At 44.6% G+C, this 12,477-nt stretch overlaps 1 protein-coding gene across 1 annotated transcript; it reads left to right on the top strand.

The window, feature by feature from the left end:
• Positions 1–436: 436 nt before the first annotated feature.
• TNFAIP3 (TNF alpha induced protein 3) lies at positions 437–11,612 on the top strand. The gene is made up of 8 exons (XM_010172691.1): positions 437–737; positions 4,915–5,105; positions 5,329–5,476; positions 5,690–5,860; positions 6,574–6,754; positions 8,209–9,123; positions 10,471–10,657; positions 11,346–11,612. The coding sequence occupies exons 1-8, from the start codon at positions 440–442 to the stop codon at positions 11,610–11,612; spliced, it is 2,358 nt and encodes a 785-aa protein (XP_010170993.1). The 5' UTR covers positions 437–439.
• The last annotated feature ends 865 nt before the right edge of the window (positions 11,613–12,477 follow it).

Genomic DNA, 12,477 nt, shown 5'->3' with positions numbered 1-12,477 from the left:
TTCAGCAGGTTCATATGGGATTCCACCGTGCAATTATCAATTAGTCAAGTTTCCAGGATAATTTTCCCTTCCCTTGATCTTGTCTTCTTTTATCCTTACTTTGATTTAAATGATTTTTTTTTAAATGATGATGCAATTTCCTTAGTTATGAATAAATTATCTCTAATATCTCAGTAAATTATAGCAGTAAATGATTGGAATAAGCAAGTCAGTGTCTGTATCTGAGTAATACAGAGAGGCTAATGGATATGAGTTTTAAAAACCATCATCTATATAAGGCTCAGTGGACTGCATCCACTACGTGCTGATTTCAGGCAAAACTGCAGCCAGAATCCCACCCCTAAAAGTGCCTTCTCAATCTCTGCAGAAGCTCTGTGATGCAAGGACACTAACATGCCAATAAAAGGATCCTTTTTCATTTCAGGTGTCTTCTAGAAACATGGCTGGCCAACACATCCTTCCTCAAGCTTTGTATCAGAGCAATATGCTGAAAGCCATGAAGATTAGAGAGAGGACACCTGAAGATCTGGTCAAATCTCCCAGTGGAGTAATTCACCACTTCAGGACTATGCACAGATATACCATAGAAATGTTCAGAATGTGCCAGTTTTGTCCTCAGTTTCGGGAGACACTTCAGAAGGCCCTGACTGACCAGGCCACCCAGACTTCGCTGGAGCGCCAGAGGAAACTCAACTGGTGCATGGAAGTTCGGAGACTTGTCCCTTTGAAGACTAATGGTAAGTTACAAGCAGGTCTTTGCACTTGCACTAAAATGGGTAATACGAATGTAGCACTTTTATTAATAGCGTCCGAGTTCACGTTACTGAAACAGAAGCACACTGCTTGAAAAAAGTAGTGCCTTTTAATCTTACTTTTGTAAACTAAAATTCTTTCCACATGATGTACTGTCCTGAGGCTGTAGCAGTCCCCTGCATGTATCACAGTATTAGGAATAGCTGGAAGATTTCACAGATGTTTTCATAATATCAGTAACCTGTGGCATGTCGGAGCGAAATACCAGGCAGGAACCTTGACTTGCGACCCATCACCTTCCCGTGAATCCAGCTCTGCTGTGTGTTGGCTGCCTGGTCGGAAGTGCTGAATGGCCCTTAATGCCAGGCAAGAGGAGACTTCAGATGCTTTGGGTGACGGGGATACATTCCCATGTATATTTAGCAGAAGTTAATATCCTGCTGTAAGCCCTGCTGTTGTAGCTGGCATGCAAGGTTCACTTGCTGATCCAGCTTTAACAGCGGTGCCAGTGGGAGCATCCTGGACCTGGAGCCTCTGGGAACCTGACCTTGCTGGACTGGGAGTCGGCACCCTGCCCCCAACCAGCTGCCTCAGCCTCAGCTACGTGCTGGGGTTTGCCAGCTCTTGCCTTCCTCAGGGCTCACCAGTACCGTCCCATGTGCCTGACTGGCACACTCTGTGCAACACAAAGTTTGCAATGCTTTTTTCTTTCAAGGGTCAGTGCTGGTTTTGGGGCTTGGCTTTTGGGTTACTTGATGTATTGCATCAGGTGCTGTAAATTAAAAGCTACAGCAGTAGTGCAGTGATTTCCTGAATAGGGTACATGTGTCCACAGTCTGGAGCAGGAAACTTTTGCACATGACTCCAAGAGTCGCTGGGCATTTCACATTCAGTGGAGGAAAGATTTGGTAATGGCCATGACTGATAGTCACACAGCTGCAAACTTGGGACTCAGGATACCCTACAGCACAGATTGCCCCAAACCGGGAAGGTAGACTGGGACGATGAGGACCCCAAGAACATGGAAAATACATGTTCTTTGCTCAAAGAGCAGATGACACTGGCTATGGAAACACTGGATATGGTGGACCTGTTGCCTCACTGAAGTCCTTACATTATGTTCTGTGGATGCTTCTTTTCATATCTGTTTATATACACATTATCCTTATCTTTCTAGTCCACATTCTTCCCATTGCATGTTCTACCATACTTAGCAGTCTGATTGCACACAGCTGTGTTGTGCAAAAGCCATAAAACCAGAACTGCCATAGAGGCACTGACCTTTTGGTGGGCTTTTGCATGTGAGTAAAATTCTCATGAATTTTAGGCTTTTCTCATGTAATTAGGCTTTCTGTGGAGATCATGTAGTCTTGAACTTCTAGAAGGACTGGAGTTGCAGCCAGGGCAGGCAGCGCTTTGCGGGTACTAGAAAGGTAACAGCATTCCAAGTGTTGTGTCTTCAAAGCATCACCCCAGGAGATACACTCTAAGAGATGTACTAGGAAAATGGACAATGTGCTTAATTTTTGTCCAGGACAAAGATCAGCAGTTTTGGAATCCCCCATCTGCTGTTAATACAAGTCCTGCAGGGGTTAACGCTGCCTAGACAGGCTCTTATTGCTGACAACACTGTATTCCATAACTGTGAGGTCTTGTGTTGTCTCATGACTTGCCAGCCAGTGTTACAAATGGGAACAGTGTGGATTAGTGACTTGGGTCCCATCCATGAGCAGGTGTACCAATATACAAGATGCTGAAATAGTAGAGCAGGTTGGGAAGGCAAAGCAAGGGCTGGATCGGTCTGTGGTCCCCCTATCCCACACAGCCTATGAACTCAGCTTCAGTTCAGTGCTTTAGGGTCATTAAGTGCATGAGTAGAAGGAGTGGCTTTGGGAACCTGTGGTTTATGCAAAGGAGTCGCAGTGGGGGACCTTTTCAGGAGAGAGAAAGTAGACTAGCCTGCAGGAGAGGATCCCTGAAAGAAGGGATAGAAGCGTGGAGAAGCCTTGTATTATCCTAGAAAATAACATGGGTTTTTTTCTCCCATGTGGCATGAAGAATACTTTAAAAAGCATTTAGCTACTTAACCCATAGATGTGGGAGGACTATACTAGTTCTTTCAATCAACAGTGGGCTTTCTTGAGAAAATTTGGGGATTTTTTCTAATGAAGGTTTTAATTGTTGAAAACAGAGAAAGTATTTCCTGTCGGATCTTTGATGTGTATTTTACCTAATATGTACATGAGTTTGTGGAGTAGCGGTTTGTTGGTTTGGGTTTGTTTTTTTTTTTTTTAATTAAAAAAAGCCCTTTTGAATCACCACATATTTCTTTGTAGACATGTGAATGGAGGATAGAAGAAAAGCAGTAGGAGGCATAAAAACGGAAACTGTTGGTTTTTTGGGGTTTTTTTTAAATAAAAAATTAAAATTCCAGCATCTATTGGCTGTAGAGATTTCACTTGTATAATGAATCGGCATTCATTCCAGCTTGCCCAGCCACACCCCCCGGGAAAGTCCGAGGGAGGCTTCGCTGCTCAGCCCTGCACACCGCAGAACAAAAAGTACAACTGTTGCTCAATGGCAAGTCAAACGGCGCGGGGGAATTCCAAGTGCTGTGTAAGGAATTTTGGGCAGCGCTTCTCAATAAAGAACTGAAAGTGAGCTCTCAGAGAGAGAGAGAGAGAGAGAAAAATCTTATCTTTGCTCTAGATTTTGCAAAGGGAAAATTTTAATGGGATTAATATGTCATCCTTCTTGGTCAGAAGGAAACCCAGTCAGTTTTTCTGTTTTATATGTTGTTCCTTGATTTTTGAGCTCAAGTAAGCAGCCTGCAGACTTGAAGCAAGCTTTGCAAGACAGCTTTCAGAAACCAGAGGGCAGTTGCAGGAACCTGATATGCACCGAGTCCATAACAATTTGTGTTCAGCAGATATCAAATTATATCTTTTTCAGGATCTGGTGTCTGTTGTAGGTTTCTCTGCAGTCTCATAGAGAAAGTGTTCACAAGTGGTGTGCTTGAACTCGTAATGCATGTAGGAAACTTGGTTTAAGTCTTCTGTGGGGATTCTTTGAGTGTTTTTTTTTTCCCTCCATGATAAAAATCTAGTAGCTTTACCATCTGTTTCAAGGAAATTTTTTATTAGCATTCAGTGAATCTCTTCTACTGTAGTAAACACCGGACCTAGTTTTGAATCTAAGGATATGACAGTAATGATTCTTGGTGTCCCCCTTTCAGGGGAGACATCCTCTTTTGAAGAACATGGCTGGAGATAGAATTTGAAACTCAGACAGAGGCATAGTTTGTCACACCTTTTAATTAAGTTAGTTAACTTCTCTGATTCTCAGTTTTTTCCCCTCTGAAATTGCAGAACATCTCTTTCCTTCCTACCTGTAGACTGAAGATGACTTTTTCAAAATATGGAGTGTGTCTAAATGAAAACCAAACCGATATGTTTTTCATTAATTTAGTTTTAATTTTGTATTGTAGAAAAACAACCCTCTGAATAGAATACTTAACAGCCCAGCATACTATCAGTTCTGAGAGGAAGGCAAGAGGTGTTCCTACAATTGCTTTGCATGAATCACCTACTCCTCCCTTTCTGTCTCTTTTTGTATTACAATTCCTCCATCAAGCACAGCCAGGTGCCAAGCCTTTCAATGTCCCCAGTGTTCCTCAGGGCACATGAGGCTTGGTGTTACTATAGTGTATTCTTAGCAATTTCCATTATCTCTACCCTGTGCCATCAGGTGTACTTGTATAAACACTGATAAGGGAGGTTTACACATTCTTTTGTAATTTTAAGTTGACTTTGTCCTGTTTAAAAGCTATTTCAACTGTTTGACATTTGCAGTTGACTCGAAAATTTATTTAATTATATCAAAGTTAAGTGAGATAGATAAGGGGCAGGCTTCCCACCACTGCTGAATGACAGCTTAACACCAACCAGTGAAGGGACAAAACCAGTAGAGAAGGGACTTTCTTCCTTTTTTCCTCTGAGCAGAGAGCCCGTAGCTGTGGTCTTCTTGTTAAAACCCTTCTGTCAGAGGCCTAGGGAGAAGAGCACAGGGCATATGGATATGGACAGGGTAATTCTACATGCCACGTGCTCGTGGGGTTTTTAGTAGCCATTTCAAAACAATGTACTCTTTCTTTTTTTTCAGGTGATGGAAATTGCCTCCTGCACGCTGCATCACAGTACATGTGGGGTATTGAAGATACCGACCTTGTCTTAAGGAAAACATTGTTTAGTGCACTCAGGGAGATCGACACACGGAACATCAAGCTCCGCTGGCAGCAGGAGGCTATTAAATCCCAGGAGTTTGTAGAAACGGGACTTCACTATGACACCCGGGTAAGGTGGCCTGAGGGAATGGTGTTTTCTGAGCACTCATCAGTGTTGCCTTGCAGATTTCATTTGCTTTTTGGCTTCATGGATTCCGCTGTTAGTGGAGAGCAGAAATAGTCTTCCTTTGGAGGAAATGGGAAAATGCGATTATGTTGAGTACTGCTGTGCTGCAGTTGGTTCCTGACCTCTGTGTCTTTGAACTGTTGCTGACGAATGTTTCTTTCCTCAGAACTGGGAGGAGGAGTGGGAATACCTCGTTGAAATGACCTCCCCAGAAACATCTGGGGCTCGAAACAGGCTTCCATATAATGCACTGGAAGAAATCCACATCTTCATCCTTGCTAACATCCTCAGAAGGCCAGTCATTGTCCTTGCAGGTGAGTGGCCCAGACAGTCATCTCACATTACGGACCGTGTTACTCTGTGCTGTGTTAGTAGTCTTACTTTGCTCGTTGTTGTTTTCAGGTAGATGTGTTTCAGAACCCAGAGTTTTCAGCAATTATTCTAGAACACCCAGAATATGTTTGCTCTTGCCTGTAGCACATACTTATTTGTGTTTATTTGTTGGGCTTTTTTTCTTCCTTATGCAGATAAAGTGGTGAGAAGTTTAGAGTCAGGCTCCAGTTTTGCTCCTCTGAATGTTGGTGGTATTTACTTGCCTCTCCTTTGGCCAGCTGAAGAGTGCTACAGATACCCAATTGTGCTTGGCTACGACAATATGCATTTTACACCACTAGTAACTCTGAAGGACAGCGGGCCAGGTATTTTTCAATTACTTTGTTTGGTATTTACGTAGTTTCTTCAATATCATCATGCTGATAAAGCATTTAAAACATAATCTGATTTAGATTTGCATTTCAAAAGTTAAAATAAATTCCTTTGAAATATGTTCTTAAAATGTGAGCAGAAACAGCTTTGTCTGTAAATCTGAATAGAAACTAAAGATTGTCTTCAAAATGCCGGTTGAAAGTAGAGTACAACTCTTGCAGGCTGGGATCAGTCAAAGAGTGACCTCTGCTTCATTGTGTTCTGGCTTCCTTTCCATGCCTCATCATAAGAGAAGGAGCTCTGAAGGACGTGGTCTCACAGCAGTGTACGGCTAGCTGGCAGGGATAAGGAGATGTATGCTTTGCTGGTTTTAATGCATCTCTTCTGAGCGGATAGCAGTTCTCTAGGTTCAGGTTAGGGCATCATCCCATGGAAAGATATCATAAACTAAGGTCTACAATGCTGCCCACGCTGAGAAGAAAATTGCTATGGGGACATTAAAACTCCTGTGGGATGGGGCTAGGTTTGTGGTGCAGATATGTCTGTCCTCCCCCAGTGGCACTGTTTAGAAACCAGTTGCTCTTGCCAGCCATTCTTCTGTCTCTGAAATTCAGGAGCAGTGGTGACATCTCCATGTGTTGCCTCTGATGGTTACTCCTGCCTGGTAAAAAATATATATATGCTAATCTGTCTTGTTTTCCCACAGAAATCCGGGCTGTCCCTCTGGTCACCAGTGAGCGAGGCAGATTTGAGGACTTGAGTGTGCACTTTCTGACAGATGCGGAGGAGAGGGAGAAAGAGCAGCTGCTGAAAGACTACTTGATAGTGATAGAAATTCCAGTGCAAGGCTGGGATCATGGTACAACTCATCTAGTTAATGCTGCAAAGTGAGTGTTATTCCTCAAAGTTGTCTTGTTTACAGAGGTGGGAGAAGATAGGCAGCCCAGTGTGTTCCTTTGGTCTTTCCTTCTTTCCGTGGTAGCACAAGTGTTTACCCTCAGAAATATGAAATACTGGCATTACTGTTGACATGCTTTGGAGTGATATGAGCTCAGACCAGTCTCAAATATAAAGACAAAAATGTCTTCAGACTTAGCAGACTGAAACTAATATTTTAGAAGAGTAAACCCAATGGATTAGTTTCACTGACTTTGAGATTACCCAAGAGGGTTGCTGAGAAGTAGTTAAACCCAGGAACTAGTTAGACCAAACTCTTGCACTTTGTGTAAGGGCACATTGCATAAAGGGCGGCTGGTGTAATTTTGGCTGCCCTAGGGAAAGTACTTGGCGGTGTGTTCTTAGGGCAGATGCCTTGACACCCTGGGCTGCTGCAGGGCAGCAGTAGGCAGGAAGCTGTGGCCAGTGGAGGAACTGGTGTCTGCACTTGTCCACATGACGGTTGAGCGTCAGTAATGTGTAAGGGACAGCTGGTGGCACCCATAGGCCTCTCACATTTAGGGAACACTGGCAGCAGTGTCCACCCAGCCCCTTCACGAGTGTGGGAGGGAAGCAACTCCCTGTATCCTGTCTTTGCTTCCATTACCACATAGGGAGTGGTTGTTTTGAAGCCTTGAAAATTTAAGTCCTCCTATCCAAAGGATTTATGCATATGTGAAGAGTAGCAATCTAGCTTCCCTAGTCTCACTGCATGGATGTGTTCTTGAGTGTTACCAGTAATGCTAGCTCCTCATCCTTCCAGCTGTGGCCTGGCAGATATCCAGTGTGGGTTTTCCTTGTGGTCAGGGGCAGAGTAGGGATGGTGTGATAGATGCTAGTGTTACACACACTGTGCTGAAGCCCTGTAGTTTGTTTGAAGAATTCTGATGGTAGATACAGACCCAACAGGGCAAAACCAGGAGCAGATTTCACAATAAACTGTATCATGAAATGCTGAGCCCACTGTAGGAAAGGCTTGTTCTTAGTGTGGGCTGGTGAAGAGAGGGGTCTTCCATTCTAATCTCAGCTCAGCTGAGCACTGGTCTTCAGAGGAATTCAGGATTGGGGGGATTTTTCTTTTTACTTCTGAGAGATTATTCATATTCTTCCTGCAAACAGCTTTTGGATAGAAAACTCTCACTTAGAAAATCTTTTAAGAATGCTTGTGTTTAGCATTGTGTCAGACCATTTCTTTAGATGTGAAAGTCTCCATTTGACATTGCTGAACACCTGCTTTTAAAATGATTTCCATTTACAGCAGCAGTTTAGCATCCTAGATCTTCTAGCTGAGTAATATGGAAGTGCATTAAATCTACATTTCCTCTCCTCATTGCTTGTATTTGCCTCCACCCCCACCATCTGTCCTTTTCAACTACTGATGCAATCTTCCTTTTTCGGTTGTCAGGTTAGATGAAGACAACCTACCTAAAGAAATAAACCTTGTGGAAGATTACTTTCAGCTGGTACAGCATGAGTACAAGAAGTGGCAGGAGAACACTGAACCTGCTAGGAGAGAGACCTGCTCCAGGAACAGACAGGAACTGTCTTTTTCCCAGCTCTCCCTCTTACAAGTGAAATGTGAAACACCAAACTGCCCTTTCTACATGTCTGTGAACACCCAGCCCTACTGCCATGAGTGCTTTGAGCGGAGGTTTCAGGGAAGCAAAGGAAGAAAGCAGACCTCCAAAGCAGCACCTGAGAAACTGAAGGCAGCTGGGTCGGGCTCCTCTCGTGGGGACGTTTGTGAACCTGGGGGATGGACATCCGAAGAACCTGTAACAGGGCCTCGCTCTGCACCTCCCACTGCTCCGAGCCTTTTCCTATACAGCGAGACCACAGCCATGAAGTGCAGGACACCAGACTGCCCCTTTACATTGAACGTGCAACACAATGGGCTTTGTGAACGCTGCTACAACTCCAGACAGCTCGGTACTTGCAACAACATGGATGACCGGAGACATTTAGACTATGCCACATGCAAGGTGTGCTGTCAGAAGGCCAACAGGACCTTCAATGGCATATGTAGCACTTGCTTCAAAAGGACTACAGAGCGCTCCTCAAACGGCAGCCCCGCTTTCCAGCCCACGTGCCATCAGAGATCGACGTCTGACCCGTCACAGATCTCGCAGAGCCTCCTTCAGCACTCCTGCCATCAGGCTCCCAACAGCCATGGCGAGGAGCCCTCACCTCCAGCGCTGCCTCCCGAAGAGAAGAGGAGAGGTAACCTCTGCAGGAAACCTGGCTGCAAGTTTTTTGGGACATCGCAGAACGAGGGCTTTTGCACGCTGTGTTTCTTTGAGTATAGGGAAAACCACGGTAAGTGGAGATGGGGTGAGCTTCATCACACTTTGGCTGCAGATCGACCTCCTCGAGCTACGGAGCTCTGTGTGCACTGGGTGCTAAAAGGGCAGGGGGTGACAGAAGCAGCAGTCCAAGGCGAAGGTGCTTTTTTGGCTGTTACTGTCCTGTAAAGGGGCACACGGTAACAGTGTGGGAAATCTGCAAAATCTCTTGTAAAACTTCCCAGTGGCTTTCATGTAAGCAAAACTAGCTCAAGAGAGGGTGGGTTTTGATCCCTTCCCACCATCCACTGCAGTCATGGTTTGGTACAGATTTTCTTCACAGCTAGACAAGTTGTAGGAGTCAGGGAGGGAAATGCTATTGTATTGATGCTTCTGAAAACCAGCTGTGTTAGCAAGGCTTTTAGAAAGCTTGGGATGAATATGGAGATCCATATCCATTCTGGTTGTATCTGGAGTAACTACTGAAGTCACCTTGATAAGCAGAGCAAGTAGAATTTGACTGTAGATAATGTGGTTGTATTTTGGAGTAACTTAGGAGTGTATTGTTATAATCTACCTTGAAATCTTTCTTGGTAGTATCATGCACATGCACGTAAAGGCAGGCCTTCAGAAAGGTAATAGCCTGTGAATAAATCACAGCATGAGAGCTTCATCTTTAATGCTACTGCTCTGTTATACAGGCAAAGAGCCCTTGGGTGCAGGGTGAAAGGCACACGCAGGAGAGAATTACTGCTTAAGACCATTTCATTGCAGACAAGCGTGCCAGTGCTGCGCTTTCCACATCCTTTTAAATTAGGGAAGTTCTACATCACCTTGCAATAGCTTATTTTCCAGTGTTGTTCACAATGAAATTTTTTTCCTTCTGGTTGTGGAATATATAAGACTGCTGCATGAGACTAAAAAGTGTAAGGCACTTTTTCCCATTAAGCTCTGTGCGACTTGTTACTTCCATTACCCAATGTGCCTGAAATGGGGGAGGTTGAGAGGGAAGTGCTGGGATAGATCACGCATGACATGCTGAAGCCAAAGGTGAAATTCCTCTTGACTTCAGTGCAATCTGGTTTTCCCACCAAGGGCAGATTTTTCCCAAATCAGCTGTTTCAGCAACTTCCTATATGAAAATCAGGCTGTGTTATCTCCCTAATTTAGGTAACATGGAGGAAAGTGCATCAACTGAGGGGTCTCAGGATTGACCAAAACACATGTTTGAGTCTACTAGATTTTTTAAATTATTTTTATTTTGTATTTTTAAACCAGGGACCTTTTCACAGTTGCTTTGGGTCATCAGATCTATTGGGCACATTCAAACTCCTACTGTCCTTACTTTGCATTACAGACAGTGCTTTGCTACGCCACCAGAGGAGATCTCAGAAGTCCTCAGCAGCAGGTCAGCCAGGCACCTCTGCTGCTGCTTTCCGTAACACCGTGTCCTGCCAGCGGCGCGACTGCGGCACCCTGGGCAGCACCATGCTCGAGGGGTACTGCCAGAACTGCTTCATTAAAGCCCAGAGCCAGCGATTTCAGGAAGCCAGGAGGATGGAAGAACAGCTGGTGAGACAGCCAGAAGTAAGCATGAACTTCTCAAAATCTTCCTCTTGTTTAGCGCTGCACGTTTTTTCTCTTGTGTGAACAGCTCGGGCTGTGTACTAGAATATCCTCAAATGACTGCATCCTAAATATTGTGAAAAGACAAGCGTAGAGTATCTCATTATTTTTTCCTGCTGCAACTGAGCAGCACTCCTAAAAGGCATTCTCAGTTTAGGGTTAACCTGGCCATGTTCAGTTTTACCTAGGCTGGGATTTTGCCAGCAATTTCAAGAGAAGCAATTGGACTGACAGTTGGTTTCTTTTCTGATCAGGGAGAGATTTTCTTTCTTACCCTTAGAGCTATGCAACTGCATTAACGGATTTTGTCTGCTTCATGTTGCCTTTTTCATTGAGCCCATTACAGATTGTACTTAGTTCTGGATTTTTTTTTTATTGGCTTGGTTTGACCCTTTTGGAATTGAGAGTTACCAATGATAAAAGCCAATTTTTTTTCCTAAGAAATGACAGAATTTTGTTATTTTTTTCAGTAAAGCCCAAATTTACTCTTAGTATTGTACTTTTCATAAGAAGCATGTGTCTGCAAGAGCCCCCAGTGGTTACCTATGCAAACCATTAGCAGAGGTGAAAGTAAATGAAAAGCCACTTGTGCTGCCAGCACAGCAACTGACAATGTGTTTTAATGTTTTTCAAGAGAACGGGACAGCACAGAGATCTGCAGCGAGCAGCATTGAGTAGCCAGAAGAGACACTGTGCTGTGGCTTCATGTAGAAACAACCTGGCCTGCCAAAGCAATGACTTGTGCCCGGAGTGCCAGCGCCTCTCAGGGAGTGCCAGGGACCCAGCTGCCGAGGAGACGCCGAAGCAACGATGCCGAGCCCCTGCTTGTGATCACTATGGCAATGCCAAGTGCCACGGCTACTGCAATGAATGCTACCAGTTCAAACAGATCTATGGCTAGCAGAGGAGTTGGTAAAGAACAAGAAAGCCATACCAGCTACTTCCTTCACTGAAATGGTGCTATGTCCAAAACACTTAACAGTCCTGGGAGTGGGAGGGCGGAGGGAAATACAAGCTCTCTGCTCATGTTCCTGTTTATTCCCAAGAATGGGAATAGATACCTACTTCCTCTAAACACTGCATACAAGGACTGCTGAGAAGGGCAGGTTGCTTTCTGCACAGAGCTGTCGTTCATGACTAAGCTCTTACAATGCCATATTTAATTCTTGGACTTCCCAGGAGGAAGTATAAAGCATTTGAATCCAAAGAACTTCCCAGTTCTGCCTCTTTCTCAATACCTCCCCTCCTCCCCTGGGCGAGGAGTCGTGGCTGCTGTTGGAGATGCAGGAGCTCTTTGTGTTTGCATACATCAGTCAGAGACAAGTCTTGCCTGGGAGGGATCCCCCAGGACAAGCTGATGCAACTTGCAGTTGTGTCTGAAGAAGCTTGCTTTGGGTTGTGGGGTCCTTGCTGGTGTTCTTACAGAGCTCGTCAAGGCGGGAGCTCCTGCAGGTGTTCAGGGTGGTAACAATGAGCGGTTCTGTGTTTGCAGAGCCCTCAGCAAACCGCAGCCCGAAACAAGACCAGCAGTGGTCTCCTCCTTTAAGATGCTTAACCTAACCAGCATATAGTTCCTTTCCCAAATCCCAAGACAGCTGGAAAGGCAGGCAACTACAGAAGACTTTCATGAGCATATGAGTATGTTAGGAAAACTGAATCCTGCCATTCCCCACTCATATGGAAGGAATTGCCTCCAATAGACAGTAAAACCCCAAAGCCCTTTGTCTTCTGCTTCAGTTCTGAAGCCGGAGCAATTCTCTTCTCTT

The sequence above is a fragment of the Antrostomus carolinensis genome, unplaced genomic scaffold (genome assembly GCF_000700745.2).
Source record: "Antrostomus carolinensis isolate BGI_N321 unplaced genomic scaffold, ASM70074v2 scaffold20667, whole genome shotgun sequence".
Taxonomy (NCBI): Eukaryota; Metazoa; Chordata; class Aves; order Caprimulgiformes; family Caprimulgidae; genus Antrostomus; species Antrostomus carolinensis.
The sequence above is the reverse complement of the archived record's forward strand: the minus strand, read 5'-3'. Positions and strand labels throughout refer to the sequence as shown.

Bases quoted from the DNA above. Each gene is read 5' to 3' on its own strand.
- TNFAIP3 (XM_010172691.1), top strand. From the start codon at position 440: ATGGCTGGCCAACACATCCTTCCTCAAGCTTTGTATCAGAGCAATATG. The intron at 738-4,914 runs GTAAGTTACAAG...CTTTTTTTTCAG, and splicing joins TGTCCCTTTGAAGACTAATG to GTGATGGAAATTGCCTCCTG. The intron at 6,755-8,208 runs GTGAGTGTTATT...TTCGGTTGTCAG, and splicing joins CATCTAGTTAATGCTGCAAA to GTTAGATGAAGACAACCTAC.